This window comes from Montipora foliosa, chromosome 10, assembly GCF_036669935.1.
Source record: "Montipora foliosa isolate CH-2021 chromosome 10, ASM3666993v2, whole genome shotgun sequence".
Classification (NCBI taxonomy): domain Eukaryota; kingdom Metazoa; phylum Cnidaria; class Anthozoa; order Scleractinia; family Acroporidae; genus Montipora; species Montipora foliosa.
Window position 1 is genome coordinate 11949887 of NC_090878.1, and position 17500 is coordinate 11967386.

The 17500-nt window shown below is 39.9% G+C and overlaps 3 protein-coding genes across 3 annotated transcripts in view; all 3 read left to right on the plus strand.

The window, feature by feature from the left end:
* The window catches only part of LOC137972527 (uncharacterized), an 83270-nt gene extending 78241 nt beyond the window's left edge, over positions 1-5029 (plus strand). The window contains exons 4-5 of the mRNA XM_068819278.1: positions 2697-3123; positions 4235-5029. Coding sequence (XP_068675379.1) covers positions 2697-3123; positions 4235-5029 — 1222 coding nt within the window. The remainder of the gene's footprint in view (positions 1-2696; positions 3124-4234) is intronic.
* Positions 5030-8265: 3236 nt separating this feature from the next.
* Positions 8266-16409, plus strand: LOC137972477 (uncharacterized). Its single transcript, XM_068819233.1, has 3 exons — positions 8266-8288; positions 12692-13118; positions 14977-16409. Exons 2-3 carry the CDS (start codon positions 12708-12710, stop codon positions 15769-15771), a joined length of 1206 nt encoding a protein of 401 aa, XP_068675334.1. The 5' UTR covers positions 8266-8288; positions 12692-12707; the 3' UTR covers positions 15772-16409.
* Positions 8422-17500, plus strand: part of LOC137972529 (uncharacterized) — a 39114-nt gene continuing 30035 nt past the window's right edge. The window contains exon 1 of the mRNA XM_068819281.1: positions 8422-8841. The gene's annotated coding sequence lies outside the window, so the exon portion shown is untranslated. The remainder of the gene's footprint in view (positions 8842-17500) is intronic.

A 17500-nucleotide genomic window follows, 5' to 3' on the forward strand; every position in this document is an offset into this window, starting at 1 on the left:
TTTTTAATGATAGGCCCGAAAAGCTTGCAAAGAGTTACTTCTGTCTAGTTTTAAATACGGCAACTAGGACTCTCATATTTGTCGTCAAAGTCCAACTGGAAAAATTGTTCTTTCTCTTCTAATAGGTCTTTCTTCACGTGCTTTTTTGCACAATACAAATCTATGATAGTTAAACTTTCGATCCATACTACTTTGTCGAATTGTATTTTCTATTTTTTTGCCTTTCGGAATGTGACTTAAAAAATCGGTCATTTTTCAAGATTTCCCCATGGTCCGCGTAACCAACAGTTCAAAGCAAAATGTTACCCAAGATTTGGACGGTAAAAAAAAAAAATAAAAAATTGTACGGTTGCTGATAGCAATTCTTTGATGTTGTTGTTGTTTTTTTTTTCAAGCTTTTGGCATTTTTTGCGTTATTATTATTATTATTAATTATTATTATCATTGTTACCGTTATTACTTAGTAGAATTACCCCGGTGATAATTGAAAATTCTCTCCGCTGATTGGTTGCACTTGAGGTAATTATTACGCGGTAATCACTTTAGTGGATTTTGCAAAAGTGCCGCAAGCCGTTTTGTCGAGGTGACAGACGCAAAAATTAATTGCTTTAAGTTGTGGTCTGTAATGACATTTGCAAATGGCTAGACTCTCTAGACTCTCTAGTCTTTTAGGATAAGGACCATAAACCGTAGCTCGCCCCTCCCCCTCCCCCTCCCCCTCCCCCCATCACAACCCTTCAATGTTCATAATCTTTTGGGACGTCAAAGAACCCACACACTTGTCGCAAAGAGTAGGGCATGTAGTTCCCGGTTTTGTGGTCTGTTTATTGTGGTGTATCATGGCTCGGAGGGTAAATGCTCGGAGATACTGGCTACATCAAGCTACTCTAAAATCCGAGGGTAAAGAAAGAGACGATGACAATGAGTTGACACTGCGTTTTCTTGAAACTGGAAAAGATAAACGGCAGGTCATTGCTAATCATAAAAACATGAAAATTTCCTTGTTCTAACATGTCTATCTCTCATATGAGCTAAAATCAACTTGAACAAGTGTCAAAACTCTAATTTCAGCCTAGAGTTTTCCGTCAAAGTCAGGGCCATCAAAGTCTTTTGGCGACAACGGATGTGTCGTGCTCGGTGCTCGGTGCTCGGTGCTCGGTGCTCGGTGTTCCAGTGTTGTTCAGAACTGAATAATGACATTTTTACTTGAGAAACGAATGCTTCTGGTGCGCGGAAACAGACAATTCGATTGGTTAATTTAAACCAGCAAGCCCATTGGCATGAACATCGTGCACGGCTAAATGTTTCAAAATAGTAGATTCGGGTTGAAGTAGACCGTGACATTCTCTTAAACTTAAGCAAGCGTTCTACATCAAGCTGTTAAAACCAGAACTAAATTCGCAAGTTAGGACACAACAGCAACTTCCCTTTTGTGCATGCAGTATCGCTATATGGTCGTCAGCCGTCGCTGCGCGCGCGCAAACTGAAACTGTTCGTAAATTTTGAAATTTGCATGTATTGATGAGGTCTGTAAAGTACGGTGGCCCAAAAGGGCCAGCACAAGCGAAAAAAAGAAAACACAAACAAAGGGGAAAACATCACCAAAGAAAAAAAGAAAGCGTGTTAAAGAAAGAAACAGTTAATAAAATTGAAGAGCAAGACGTACGCAGGGAATGCACAACTCAAAGAAAAATAAAGTACAATGCAAACAAAAAAGCACAACGCAAACAAAGAAGCATAACGCAAACAAAAAAGCATAACGCAAACAAAAAAGCATAACGCAAACAAAAAAGCATAACGCAAACAAAAAAGCATATCGCAAACAAAAAAGCATGACACAAACAAAAAAGGACAACGCAAACAAAACAGCATGACATAAAAAAAGCAGGACGCAAACAAAAAAAGAGATAAGGAAGATTGGAAACGAGGCTAACAGGAAATCGAGGTCCACATGTATACAAGAATTCTTGCTATACATGCGGGACCTCGATTTCCTGTTAGCCTCGTTTCCAATCTTCCTTATCTTTTTTTTTTGTTTGCGTCACGCTTTTTTTATGTCATGCTGTTTTGTTTGCATTGTACCAGAAACCCATAAGAGTTGAAACGTGTAACACGCGTTGACAGCTTCCGAATATTCAGTGCGAACTGATTGGTTGAATGTTTCAGTGCTAAGTACCATATTTGGAAACCCCTCGCTCTTTTTGTTCCAAATATGGTACTTAGCAAATTGAATATTCAGAAGCTTGTTTCCCAGCACACAAGGGGCCGTTACACGTTTCAACCCTTATGGGTTTCTGATTGTACTTTTAAATTATTTTTCTTTGAGTTGTGCATTCCCTGCGTACGTCTTGCTCTTCAATTTTATTAACTGTTTCTTTCTTTAACACGCTTTCTTTTTTTTGTTTGGTGATGTTTTCCCCTTTGTTTGCGTTTTCTGTTTTTTGTTTGTGTTGGCCCTTTTGGGCCACCGTAGTAAAGAACACAACCTCACTGCCATGAATCATGCCGAAAAACATCTTTAAAAAGTTGCATCGTGATACTGTTGCTATATCATGAAGCGATACAATTCCAAACCTTTTTTGTCAAACACGCTGTTTCCAAATCTTCGATTACTTCTTGTCTTATCGAGCAACTTATTGAAAATACATGGGATGCCTTATGAACGAACTGATTTTTTTTTTCTTTCTTGTCTCTAGACTGGCCAGCATAACAATGTTTATACATCCCAGGAAGAAAATATGCTCAAGTCGATTGAATTGCATTAATTTTATCTGTTGCATGTTTCTTTCTGCTTTCATGTTTACTACGCTGTTGTATTTTGGGAGCGAAAACTTTTCTATGAACTGGAAGAGGTTGTTCCTCACAGCACCTCAACCACGAGGTGGCCTCCTGACACAACTAAGATTCACACACCTTCAACCACTTGTGGACATGTTCGCTAACTTGACCCAAGTTACACCCAATAAAAATGATTGCATGTTTGCAACGGAGGAATTCAGTGATTTGAAAGAGCTCGAGACAAAACAAACCATCCTCCTTCTAATTATTGTATCTACGGCGCCTTCAAGACGAGACAGGAGAGATGCAATAAGACAGACATGGGGGACGAAATGTCACGGAGAGGTTAGTATTTCTTGGCTGGAAAATAATGTGGCAGAGAACAGGTTGCCTTTCGTAAAGTTTGAGCCTATAAGGTTCCGCCTCCATGCACCGCTTTCGAGTTGTACAAGTTATCGGTCATCACGATTAGAAAAGCCCTGATCTACACTCGTAGAGTAACCCCTGGCCTTCTTTTTGAAATTTAACTAAGTCCAATGAAGCCAAAGAAGGTTTTCATATTACGGCGCTCCCAAAACAAAACAAAAAACAAAAACAAATAATGGCTCTGTACGTGCAGACTTGACGAAACATTCCCAGGACACCGTGAAATTTAAGAGATTCTGAAATCAAACTACATTTGCCCAAGCTTCGCATTAGGCTAAGATTTTCAGCCCCTGGTGGTTTGCAGCAGTGGGCGTGTGTTTTGTTTTGTTTGATCGATCAAGGACAATCCCCTGAAAAAATCTCAGCCATAATTAGCTCGGATAACTATTTCAATATGGCGGATTTATCGTTGGATTGGAGAGAGTGACGTGGGCGCAACAAGCCGCGAACGGCTGGAAATTTGAGCTTAGCCGCGCACGAACTAGAACCAGCGTGCTCGCGGCGCTGTTTTGAGCTGGGAAATTGTATAAATGATATATTAGAGAACTTGACCGATTGTTCGACGTCGAGCTCTTGACTGAACCTTAGCAAATACTTCTAATGTATATTCCGATCACAAGCCAAGTTCAAACAAGCGGCAAAGTGTCGGTCGACATAACGGCAAAATGGCAAGTGTAAACCTCAGTTCTTTTCCTTTGCATTTGCGATGATGTCATTATGTTCAAAACAGAGGTGTGCTGCATCGAAATGCGACGAAACGCCCAAAAAGTCTAGCATAGAAATGGAAATAGCTTATCTCGATATTATATGCCTCTACAGTACGATTAGCACACCTTACAGACGACATAGTTAAAATATAATGGCAAATACAAGATGAGGAAAAAAATGGTAATTTTCTTGTTGGACGATTCGTCGTAAACGCGAGGCAGATTTTAATAAGTGGCTTCGCTGTAAAAGACGGGCAGTAAACGCATTATACGTCAAGGCGAACTATGAATTCGCTTTTATTGAATCCATAACTCTGTTTTAGGTGCGGTGCAAGTTTTTCACTGACGGCATTCAAATACCCAAAGAGGATAAGGCCAAACTTTCTAATGAAAAACACATTTACAAAGACATAGAATTTCAACCGGTTGTTGGCGGCCGAAGTTTTGGCCTTCGATATCTCTACCAAATGATGTGGGCTGCGGTCAAGTACAACTTCACGTATTTCCTCCGTCTTGACGATGACTATTTCGTGTGCCTTGAGAGGCTCAAATATGAGTTACGCCACAGGCCTACCAAGATGTTAAGCTGGGGCTGGTATCACTGTCAATTTGGAGATCTCATTTACGTGGACGAAGCTTGGACGCTATTTACTCATGACGTCATTGTGCGCTTTTTGTCTCAAGACCCTCAGCGAATCCTTTGTCATCCACACGCTGATCAGCAAATTCCTATTTGGATTAACAGCGTCTTTAATAAAAGCGACAATTTAATTTCTTTTCACGATCGAAGGCTTGATCACCCTAAAAATCGGAACAAATTGAAGATATTTGAAAAGCTGACCAACACATGCGACTCCTTCATGGGTATTCACGGAAGCTCGCCAGAATTAATGCAGAGATTTTGGAAGTACAGTAACGACAAGGCCAAGGAAATCACAGCTTTAACTGAAATTTCACAAACATGTAATAAGCCTTTTGTATTTGACATATCTAAAATGGGTAAAGCCTTTAGATTTGATCTCAGACCCTGTTTACAAAATCCACGATGGGCTCCAGGAGAGATAATGTGGACAGGGATCCATTCAGGGGCCAAGACAGGTCCTCTTCCATGCCCTTAAACAGCTCGTCTCATAACTGTTTCTTTAGTTTATGTTCGATTAACGCTGTTATTACATAAATACAGATGAAGTGATGTCAAGACGATTTCTCATTTGAGGTGAATCTCGGAAAAGCTATCACTCTCTTACGCATTTCAGGAACTGCGAAATGTTTTAGTTTTCTCGGCTTTTTGTGGTATTGACCTGTAATTGCACCACTCACTATATTACCAGGTTGTAGGAGTGTAAGTCCGCAGCGCGTGCATAAATTGTATTTCCTATTGGTATGCGTTTGAATTCTTCTAATTTGAAGGGTTTTGTGGTTTGTTATCAGGCATTTTCTAGGTGGATTTAGTAGTCCCCAGGGATATTCCCATTGAGTTATCAGGTTATTTAAGCAGATAGCAAGTTTTGGTTGTTCTCTCACTCTCGCAATCACGGTCAAAACACGTTCTCAACTAGTTTCCCATGGTTCTTGGTTCTATGTCCGAAGAACATTTCCGTAATGGAGTTACAGCACTTACAGAAAGGAAGAAATTACAGCACTATATTCCCCTTTGTTGACAATCAGCACTTTGCTTGGTAAGATCTTTCTTTTATTAAGCGTTATGCGCTTCCTGTACTTTGTGAATCTCATCGAATGGTTGGATTATCTGAGCAACCAACCATTAGAGCTGTTTTCAAATGAGTGTCGTAAAACCAAAACCATAGTAATTACTTTAACCAATCAAAAAGGACGGAGACAATACAGTAAACCAATCAAAACTCGAAGTAATTACACGTAGCCGACACAAAAGGCGGGAAAATGTGCATGCGCGAGCCACAATTGGTTTTGGTTTCACTTCTGATTGGTTGAAAAAGTGGCGCGAAAAATTTGAACCAATCACTGAGTGAAGTAGACGCAAAACCAAAGTAATTCACTAATTACTTTCGACACTCAATTGAAAACCGCTCTATAATGAAGTTGTTTGTTGTGAATACATAAATTTCCCCCTTGAGCATCCCATAATGTCTTTCGAAACAATAGAAATCAAAATGGCCGCCGTACCTGCAAAAAGGTCTATTCAACAACTACTCTCGATGGTTAAAAGGCCTGGGAACGAGATTGGCAATTCAACGCTGATGTTCTCAGCTAGTTTCCCCCATCCTCTTGATTGAACTGATTTTTTCTTTTATTTATCCGTTCATAATTTGCTGGAAACACCGCCAACAGGTGCTTCCGCTTCGGTTGGTTTGTTCACTGAGCTAAAGCATGTTAAATTGGTCGGTTCCAGGGCCTTCCATCGAACAAAAGTGGCCTCCTTTATTACCATTCATGCTCGGTCAAGAGCAGGAATCACCTATGATCGTTTCCCCCTAATTTATGTATAGTAGAGGTAACAAATCGTCTATTGGATCAAGACGCAAGGGTGGATTTAGGGGTCAGCTCAGCGGACCCCGGCTCCCAGTTTTGTCCAGGATTTTTCTTTTTTTTGTAAACGTGTCTCGGATGGTACTTCGAGCTTTGTTACTTAAATATATTTTCTTCAATAAACATTGTTAATAAGAAAATTTAGCGAACGTTGTCGTGAAAACCTCAAATTTGGTGATTTTACGTCGTCGTTAGACAGAGGACCGCAAACATACTTGCTAAAATCCGTGCTGCACGTGCAGCACGATTATTTATGCTCTTTTAACCAATGCTATTGTTTTGTGGAGTTGTCGTATTCGTCTCCGTCGTCGTTTTTAAACTCCCTAGTATTCCCAAACCACGACGGTATGCAAAAGCAACCGACTGTGGTGAATCGCCTGTGGTCAATCTACGTAAGGTAACTGCAAGCCTTTCTCCAGGGGACATTGACTGCCTCAAATGGCTATTTTGGCGTCCTAATTTATCATTTTCTAATCAGTCAGCGAAGAAAGAGGTACTGAACATTTAAAATTTCAGTTCCATTATGAGCTATCTCTGAAAATTTGCATCCGATGTACCAGATAATTTCTGAGCAATGATGCTTTGAAAATTTGAAATTTTACAAAGAACTTATGAGATCATTACGTCAACATATTTAGCCCTACTCTGACGAAAATTAGTGAAAATGTCTTTCAGATATCGTGATTATTTGAAGGGCGATATCTAATTGGTCCCCTTTTTTTTAGAGTGGACTGCGACGTTCTGCGAACAGCAGATAAAAATAAATTTGGTGGCATGGGCACAATCTAAAAAGAAATTTGAACTAATTTAAGTGCTCCTGTGACCAAAAAAATCAATTGTTATTTTTACTTTGGATTTCTTTGTCAACTAAGCACTAAGCGAACAAAGTTTTAAGCCTTGGTTTAAAACAGACACCTGTTTATTTTAACTGGAATTGTCCTATTTAATGGTTCGCCACTACTAACTTTTAAGATCTTGAGAGAGAGAGAGCTTGATCGAGGAGAAATGACGTCAGTCACAGCACGGCATTGCTTTACAAAGTTGCTATAGTCAACAGGGTCACGTGATCGACGCCATCGTGTCTCATGTCGTCGCCTTAATGTCTTTGCATCCTTGATTTCATCATTGTACCATGGCGCTGCAGGTCTGGTGAGGACATGACGTTTCTTTAGTGGAGCATGGATATCCATAATCCTTGTTAACTCTGAGCAATATCTAGAAACAAGATCATTCACATCGATGGAAATATCAGTGTTAGGGCCAAGCGAATCGCAAATGTCTGATTTAAGTCGTTCAATGTCAATTGATTTAATTTTACGTGAAGAGATACATCTTTTCATCAAGATCGGTTTCAAGAGATTGAGACTACAGTTGACGATATTGCGATCCGATATAATTGACTCTGTCACGGAAACAGGGCCTATTATATTCTCATCTTCTCTAGTAATTATAAGGTCGTGAGTATGGCCAGAACGATGAGGAGGCTCACGAACATGTTGCCTTAATTTAAAAGATTCCAGTAGTTGAAGAAAATTGATACAAGTAGGATCAGATTTGCTGTCTAGATGTAAATCACCAGTGATCATCAACGCACCAGGAGTCGTGATGTAATGTTCGAGTAGACTGCCAAATTCACTCAAAACCAGAATGCAGTTTGATGAAGGTGGACGATAGATGATTAAATGTGCATAATAGTAGAACGCCAATGTAGTTTCATGTCAGCTGCTTCAAATGGCTGAAAGTTACCAATAGAATCAACTGAATCCTTATGAAATTTCAGAGCTTTTATGAAGGAGCCCAACTCCACCACCACGAGTGTCTCTAGCGACATGGTGAAATTGATAGCCAGTAGGAGTCAGATCACCAATAGTAAATGAGTCTAAATTACTAGGGCGTAGCCAGGTTTCCGTGATAGCTAAGATATTAATGTCATTGTCCACTACAAAATCCTTGATGGTATCTGTTTTATTACAAACAAATCGGTAATTAAGAATACGAAATGAATATTGATTATTGCTGGCCAATCTATCATTATTGCATTTGATGTAAGTCAGGTTATTATAATTCACTCCAGAAGAGGCAATAGTGTCAGTTTTCACCAAACCAGTACTCAATGAATGCAATGCTAATGATGCATTGTTACCGGTGTTCGAGTTCAGTGCCTTTGTAGAAATTTGCATGTTAACTTAGAAATCAGAATGCTGTCAAAATTACTACGGCATTCACGTTCTCCTGATCTATAATATACGGCAGTTGCCTCACAACACCCATCTCAAATGGCGCTGATAAACTGAGTATTTAAGTCTTAGCACCCATTTTAAAACGGTTAGACTTCAATAACTGTGATTTAGGGCAGGTTAGTCTGGCTCTGGAGTCAGCAAGTGTCGGTAACTGCAGAGTGGAGCGACTAGAAGTCTGACTGGTGAGAGGAGAGTATAGAGTACATTATTATTCATTAGAAAAGCAAAAAGTTGATCATAAATAACCGTTTCAAAGACTTTAGCAACCACTAGAACAATAGAAATCGGACGGTAATTGTCTAGGTCAGTACGGTCTCCTTGTTTGAAGACAGGTACAGTCAACTACTTTTGAGCACTTCTTTTCCTTCAGGAAAGATCGATACCAGTTGTCATAGAGGTATTACAAATCAAACAAAGGGGGTCAGCAATTAGCTCGGCGCAAATGCGAAGAAGTTTAGCAGAAATCTTATCCAATCCAGCTGCTTTGAATTTACTGAGTTTAGATAAAAGGGAAAGAACTTTACAGCGATTAGTCGTTGTGAACTCAAAGTTAGCGCTATCAGGCGAGGGATTGCTTATATAATGCAGTTGTGTGCAACCATTGATCTCATTCAAAGTTTTGGTCCCACATTGGCCAAATGATAATTAAATGCTGTGACTAATTCTTGTGGACTACAAAGGATACGCCGTTTTGTTTAATTTCTTTTATGGATGGATATTAGACATCCGAGAAGTGACATCATGAATTTCCTTCATTATCTTAAAGTACCTTAGCGGAGTAATAGCATTTCTTTGCTTGTCTAATTTCAGAGACCTGTGTGGCCATCTTGGCGACAAATTTTCTTCCAGGATAAGGTGAGCTAACTCTACTCTGGTTCCTTAATCGGCATCGCTCGGCACATATCGAGGGAGGTTTTAATATTACAAGGTGAGTTGTACTCAGACCCGCTGAGAGAAAGTATAATTAAAATTAAAACTGGCTCGTTTGTCGCCGAAGAGGCCACTTACAAGTTTCAAACGAAAACCGAGGAGCAGATTTTTGAAATTGACTGAACATCTCGTTACAGTCGACTGCGGAACTGCGGGGGCAGTGTTTTTTTGTTCGAAGTTGAATGTAAGTGAAGTTCAATGTAAGTGGACAAGTATTCTGAGATGTAGCCGGGAGGCTTTATGCTTTTATGCCTAACAAGGAGCAGCCTTCCCATTTCCCTTCTGTTGTCCTTTGTTTTACGTGAAGTCTCGATAGAATATAGTGAAAATTTTCAACCTTTTAATTTAACTCTTATGCATAGCGTCTTTGCCGTCGTTGTCCTGACAACGACCTGAGGTAGCCAAATTTAATTTAATCTGAACATAGTTAATAGAGGGGAAGGACGTGAGATTTCACTCCAATTTGATCTCTGGAAAGCTGTTACACGCTTTCCATGGCGAGCGACATGGAATAAGCGCGAAAGGACTAGAATGACCTTGCTAGGAAAGGATGTCTTTCGTCGGAATTTTATTTTATGTGCTGTCCCTACTTTTTGGGCCATATCGCTTGTCGGAATTTACCCCGTCAGGGCCTCTAGAATGGTGCTTGACCGTCGTCGAACGTTTTTAATGATAGGCCCGAAAAGCTTGCAAAGAGTTACTTCTGTCTAGTTTTAAATACGGCAACTAGGTCTTTCATATTTCTCGTCAAACTCCAACTGGAAAAATTGTTCTTTCTCTTCTAATAGGTCTTTCTTCACGTGTTTTTTTGCACAATACAAATCTATGATAGTTAAACTTTCGATCCATACTACTTTGTCGAATTGTAAATTCTATTTTTTTACCTTTCGGAATGTGACCTAAAAAATCGGTCATTTTTCAAGATTTCCCCATGGTCCGCGTAACCAACAGTTCAAAGCAAAATGTTACCCAAGATTTGGACGGTAAAAAAAAAAAAAGGAATTGTACGGTTGCTGATAGCAACTCTTTGATGTTGTTGTTTTTTTTTTTTTTCAAACTTTTGGCATTTTTTGCGTTATTATTATTATTAATTATTATTATCATTGTTACCGTTATTACTTAGTAGAATTACCCCGGTGATAATTGAAAATTCTCTCCGCTGATTGGTTGCACTTGAGGTAATTATTACGCGGTAATCACTTTAGTGGATTTTGCAAAAGTGCCGCAAGCCGTTTTGTCGAGGTGACAGACGCAAAAATTAATTGCTTTAAGTTGTGGTCTGTAATGACATTTGCAAATGGCTAGACTCTCTAGACTCTCTAGTCTTTTAGGATAAGGACCATAAACCGTAGCTCGCCCCTCCCCCTCCCCCTCCCCCTCCCCCCATCACAACCCTTCAATGTTCATAATCTTTTGGGACGTCAAAGAACCCACACACTTGTCGCAAAGAGTAGGGCATGTAGTTCCCGGTTTTGTGGTCTGTTTTTTGTGATGTATCATGGCTCGGAGGGTAAATGCTCGGAGATACTGGCTACATCAAGCTACTCTAAAATCCGAGGGTAAAGAAAGAGACGATGAAAATGAGTTGACACTGCGTTTTCATGAAACTGGAAAAGATAAACGGCAGGTCATTGCTAATCATAAAAACATGAAAATTTCCTTGTTCTAACATGTCTATCTCTCATATGAGCTAAAATCAACTTGAACAAGTGTCAAAACTCTAATTTCAGCCTAAAGTTTTCCGTCAAAGTCAGGGCCATCAAAGCCTTTTGGCGACAACGGATGTGTCGTGCTCGGTGCTCGGTGCTCGGTGCTCTGTGTTCCAGTGTTGTTCAGAACTGAATAATGACATTTTTACTTGAGAAACGAATGCTTCTGGTGAGCGGAAACAGACAATTCGATTGGTTAATTTAAACCAGCAAGCCCATTGGCTAGTTTGAAATTTGAAATTTGCTGACTAGTGTTTCGCGTAAGAAAAAGCATGAATATCGTGCACGGCTAAATGTTTCAAAATAGTAGATTCGGGTTGAAGTAGACCGTGACATTCTCTTAAACTTAAGCAAGCGTTCTACATCAAGCTGTTAAAACCAGAACTAAATTCGCAAGTTAGGACACAACAGCAACTTCCCTTTTGTGCATGCAGTATCGCTGAATGGTCGTCAACCGTCGCTGCGCGCGCGCGCAAACTGAAACTGTTCGTAAATTTTGAAATTTTCATGTATCGATGAGGTCTGTAAAGTACGGTGGCCCAAAAGGGCCAGCACAAACAAAAAAAAGAAAACACAAACAAAGGGGAAAACATCACCAAACAAAAAAAGAAAGTGTGTGAAAGAAAGAAACAGTTAATAAAATTGAAGAGCAAGACGTACGCAGGGAATGCACACTCAAAAAAAAATAAACTACAATGCAAACAAAAAAGCACAACGCAAACAAAGAAGCATATCGCAAACAAAAAAGCATGACACAAACAAAAAAGTACAATGCAAACAAAACAGCATGACATAAAAAAAGCAGGAGGCAAACAAAAAAAAGAGATAAGGAAGGTTGGAAACGAGGCTAACAGGAAATCGAGGTCCACATGTATAGCAAGAATTCTTGCTATACATGCAGGACCTCGATTTCCTGTTAGCCTCGTTTCCAATCTTCCTTATCTGTTTTTTTTTTGTTTGCGTCACGCTTTTTTTATGTCATGCTGTTTTGTTTGCATTGTACTTTTAAATTATTTTTCTTTGAGTTGCGCATTCCCTGCGTACGTCTTGCTCTTCAATTTTATTAACTGTTTCTTTCTTTAACACGCTTCCTGTTTTTTGTTTGGTGATGTTTTCCCCTTTGTTTGCGTTTTCTGTTTTTTGTTTGTGTTGGCCCTTTTGGGCCACCGTAGTAAAGAACACAACCTCACTGCCATGAATCATGCCGAAAAACATCTTTAAAAAGTTGCATCGTGATACTGTTGCTATATCATGAAGCGATACAATTCCAAACTTTTTTTGTCAAACACGCTGTTTCCAAATCTTCGATTACTTCTTGTCTTATCGAGAAACTTATTGAAAATACATGGGATGCCTTATGAACAAACTGATTTTTTTTCTCTCTTGTCTCTAGACTGGCCAGCATAACAATGTTTATACATCCCAGGAAGAAAATATGCTCAAGTCGATTGAATTGCATTAATTTTATCTGTTGCGTGTTTCTTTCTGCTTTTATGTTTACTACGCTGTTGTATTTTGGCAACGAGAACTTTTCTATGAAGTGGAAGAGGTTGTTCCTCACAGCACCTCAACCACGAGGTGGCCTCCTGCCACAACTAAGATTCACACACCTTCAACCACTTGTGGACATGTTCGCTAACTTGACCCAAGTTACACCCAATAGAAGTGATTGCATGTTTGCAACGGAGGAATTCAGTGATTTGAAAGAGCTCGAGACAAAACAAACCATCCTCCTTCTAATTATTGTATCTACGGCGCCTTCAAGACGAGACAGGAGAGATGCAATAAGACAGACATGGGGGACGAAATGTCACGGAGAGGTTAGTATTTCTTGGCTGGAAAATAATGTGACAGAGAACAGGTTGCCTTTCGTAACGTTTGAGCCTATAAGGTTCCGCCTCCATGCACCGCTTTCGAGTTGTACAAGTTATCGGTCATCACGATTAGAAAAGCCCTGATCTACACTCGTAGAGTAACCCCTGGCCTTCTTTTTGAAATTTAACTAAGTCCAATGAAGCCAAAGAAGGTTTTCATATTACGGCGCTCCCAAAACAAAAAAGAAGCAAATAATGGCTCTGTACGTGCAGATTTGACCAAACACTCCCAGGACACCGTGAAATTTAAGAGATTCTGAAATCAAACTACATTTGCCCAAGCTTTGCATTAGGCTAAGATTTTCAGCCCCTGGTGGTTTGCAGCAGTGGGCGTGTGCTTTGTTTTGTTTGATCGATCAAGGACAATCCCCTGAAAAAATCTGGGGCATAATTTGCTCGGATAACTATTTCAATATGGCGGATTTATCGTTGGATTGGAGAGAGTAACGTGGGCGCAACAAGCTGCGAACGGCTGGAAATTTGAGCCTAACCGCGCACGAACTAGAACCAGCGTGCTCGCGGCGCTGTATTATTGAGCTGGGAAATTGTACAAATGATATATTAGAGCTCTTGACTGAACCTTAGCAAATACTTCTAATGTTTATTCCGATCACAAGACAAGTTCAAACAAGCGGCAAAGTGTTGGTCAACATAACGGCAAAATGGCAAGTGTAAGCCTCAGTTCTTTTCCTTTGCATTTGCGATGATATCATTATGTTCAAAACAGAGGTGCGCTGCATCGAAATGCGACGAAACGCCCAAAAAGTCTAGCATAGAAATGGCAATAGCTTGTCACGATATTTTATGGCTCTACATTACGATTAGTACACCTTACAGATGACATAGTTCAAATATAATAGCTGCGGTTACACTAGCCATTTTGCCCTTGGGTAAGTGGCTTTTTCCCACGGGGAAGCAATTTTTTATGTGTAACCGATCTGCCCAAAGGAAAATTTCCTGTGGGAAATTTCCAAGGATACGTCAAAAAGAACAAAACAATTGCCCATGACAGTTCCAGATGTAAGTCTTATGGTTAACAAAACCCTAAAGCGGCTCAACCAATCACAAGATTGCCGAACGCGAGGAAAATACATGCTGTGATGAACTGTGTAAACAACTGCGGACATGGAAATACCCAAGCACGCCTTTTCTGGTCAGCAGCAAGTCGACGTCTAAATTATGAATTGGAGAGTTGCAAGGACTAGAGAAAGCGTAACTGAAGTCGACGTCTTTGTTGCCTTCTTAAAACGAAGCGATGAATCGCTGAACTTAATTGAGGTGGACAGTTTAAAAGAAGCGCCGATCGTGACAATTACCGAAAATAAGCCAAAGAAAAGTTTGTCTTTCAGATGTAGATCTTCGATGTTTAATTTTTTTTTTAGATCCTTAATTTTAATGTATTTTGTATTGTAATTAGTTTTTCAAAAACCATTTAGTGGAAAAACTAATAAATCTCATCTTGTCTTATCTTAAAGGTAAGTTTCCCACCAAAACAGGCCAACGCTTACCTTCCCCTTGGGTAATTTACAAGTCTGTAACCGCAAATGGGGAGTTGATCACAACCCAGGGTAAACCCAACCCAAGCCGTAACCCAAGGTTCCCCATGGGCAAGAGGTCTAGTGTAACCGCACCTAATGGCAAATACAAGATGAGGAAAAAATGGTAATTTTCTTGTTGGACGATTCGTCGTAAACGCGAGGCAGATTTTAATAAATGGCTTCGCTATATAAGACGGGCAGTAAACGCATTATGCGTCAAGGCGAACTATGAATTCGCTTTTATTGAATCCATAACTCTGTTTTAGGTGCGGTGCAAGTTTTTCACTGACGGCATTCAAATACCCAAAGAGGATAAGGCCAAACTTTCTAATGAAAAACACATTTACAAAGACATAGAATTTCAACCGGTTGTTGGCGGCCGAAGTTTTGGCCTTCGATATCTCTACCAAATGATGTGGGCTGCGGTCAAGTACAACTTCACGTATTTCCTCCGTCTTGACGATGACTATTTCGTGTGCCTTGAGAGGCTCAAATATGAGTTACGCCACAGGCCTACCAAGATGTTAAGCTGGGGCTGGTATCACTGTCAATTTGGAGATCTCATTTACGTGGACGAAGCTTGGACGCTATTTACTCATGACGTCATTGTGCGCTTTTTGTCTCAAGACCCTCAGCGAATCCTTTGTCATCCACACGCGGATCAGCAAATTCCTATTTGGATTAACAGCGTCTTTAATAAAAGCGACAATTTAATTTCTTTTGACGATCGAAGGCTTGATCACCCTAAAAATCCGAACAAGGTAAAGATGTTTGAAAAGTTGACCAACACATGCGACTCCTTCATGGGTATTCACGGAAGCTCGCCAGAATTAATGCAGAGATTTTGGAAGTACAGTAACGACAAGGCCAAGGAAATCACACCTTTAACTGAAATTTCACAAACATGTAACAAGCCTTTTGTATTTGACATATCTAAAATGGGTAAAGCCTTTAGATTTGATCTCAGACCCTGTTTACAAAATCCACGATGGGCTCCAGGAGAGATAATGTGGACAGGGGTGCATTCAGGGGCCAAGACAGGTCCTCTTCCATGCCCTTAAACTGTTCGTCTCATAACTGTTTCTTTAGTTTATGTTCGATTAATTGAGAGTAAAAATTAGTGATAATAATTTTGAATGACGTTTCGAGGATTCGTTCATCATTTTCAAACTCGTAAAAACTAAAAACTGAAAGTCAGATTGTTGTGAGTTCTTTAAATACTAAGAATGTGTGTGAAAATCTCGTTGCATGTAATTAAAAACACTGCAATGTGGAACGTAGAGGGTAACAATTAGGTACTAAATAGTTTTGCTTTAATCGAGTCAGATTGAGTGTTCAGCTCAGGTTTCTTTTCTTGGATAAAGAGCATTTCGTAAATTAAGCATTCAAATTTCCCACGGAATTTCTTAAGAATGGTAAATTGTTCCTGAAGATCTTTGTTCTTCTGATTGTGGGCGTCACGTAGGTGTGTTCCTCAATGCGTTGGAAAAGGTGTCGGCAAGTATAGCCAACATAATTAACCCTGTCATTACATAAATACAAATGAAATGATATCAAGACGATTTTTCATTTTAGGTGATTCTTGGAAAAGCTATCACATTCTTATGCATTTCAAGAACTGCGAAATGTTTTAGTTTTCTCGGCTTTTTGTGGTAGTGACCTGTAAGTGCACCGCTCACTATATTACCAGGTTGTAAGAGTGTAAGTCCGTGGTGGGAATAGGCCCGCAGCGCGTGCGTAAATTGTATTTCCTATTGGTATGCGTTTGAATTCTTCTAATATGAAGGGTTTTGTGGTTTGTTATCAGGCATTTTCTAGGTGGATTTAGTAGTCCCCAGGGATATTCCCATTGAGTTATCAGGTTATTTAAGCAGATAGCAAGTTTTGGTTGTTCTCTCACTCTCGCAATTCAAAACACGTTCTCAGCTAGTTTCCCATGGTTCTTGGTTATATGTCCGAAGAACATTTCCGTATTGGAGTTACAGCACTTACAGAAAGGAAGAAATTACAGCACTATATTCCCCTTTGTTGACAATCAGCACTTTGCTTGGTAAGATCTTTCTTTTATTATGCGTTATGCGCTTCCTGTACTTTGTGAATCTCATCGAATGGTTGGATTATCTGAGCAACCAACCCATTATAATGAAGTTGTTTGTTGTGAATACATAAATTTGCCCCCTGAGCATCCCATAATGTCTTTCGAAACAATAGAAATCAAAATGGCCGCCGTACCTGCCAAAAGGTCTATTCAACAACTACTCTCGATGGTTAAAAGGCCTGGGAACGAGATTGGCAATTCAACGCTGATGTTCTCAGCTAGTTTTCCCCATCCTCTTGATTGAACTGACAGCCAACAGGTGCTTCCGCTTCGGTTGGTTTGTTCACTGAGCTAAAGCATGTAAAATTGGTTGATTCCAAAGCCTTCCATCGAACAAAAGTGGCCTCTTTTATTACCCTTCATGCTCGGTCAGGAGCAGGAATCACCTATGATCGTTTCCCCTAATTTATGTATGGTAGAGGTAACAAATCGTCTATTGGATCAAGACGCAAGGGTGGATTTAGGGGTCAGCTCAGCGGACCCCGGCTCCCACTTTTGTCCAGGATTTTTTTTTCTTTTGTAAACGTCTGTCGGATGGTACTTCCAGCTTTGTTATACTTAAATACATTTTCTTTAATAAACACTGTTTATGAGAAAATTTATTGAACGCTGTCGTGAAAACCTCAAATTTAGTGAATTCACGTCGTCGTTATGTAGAGCACCACTACGATACTTGCAAAAATCCGTGCTGC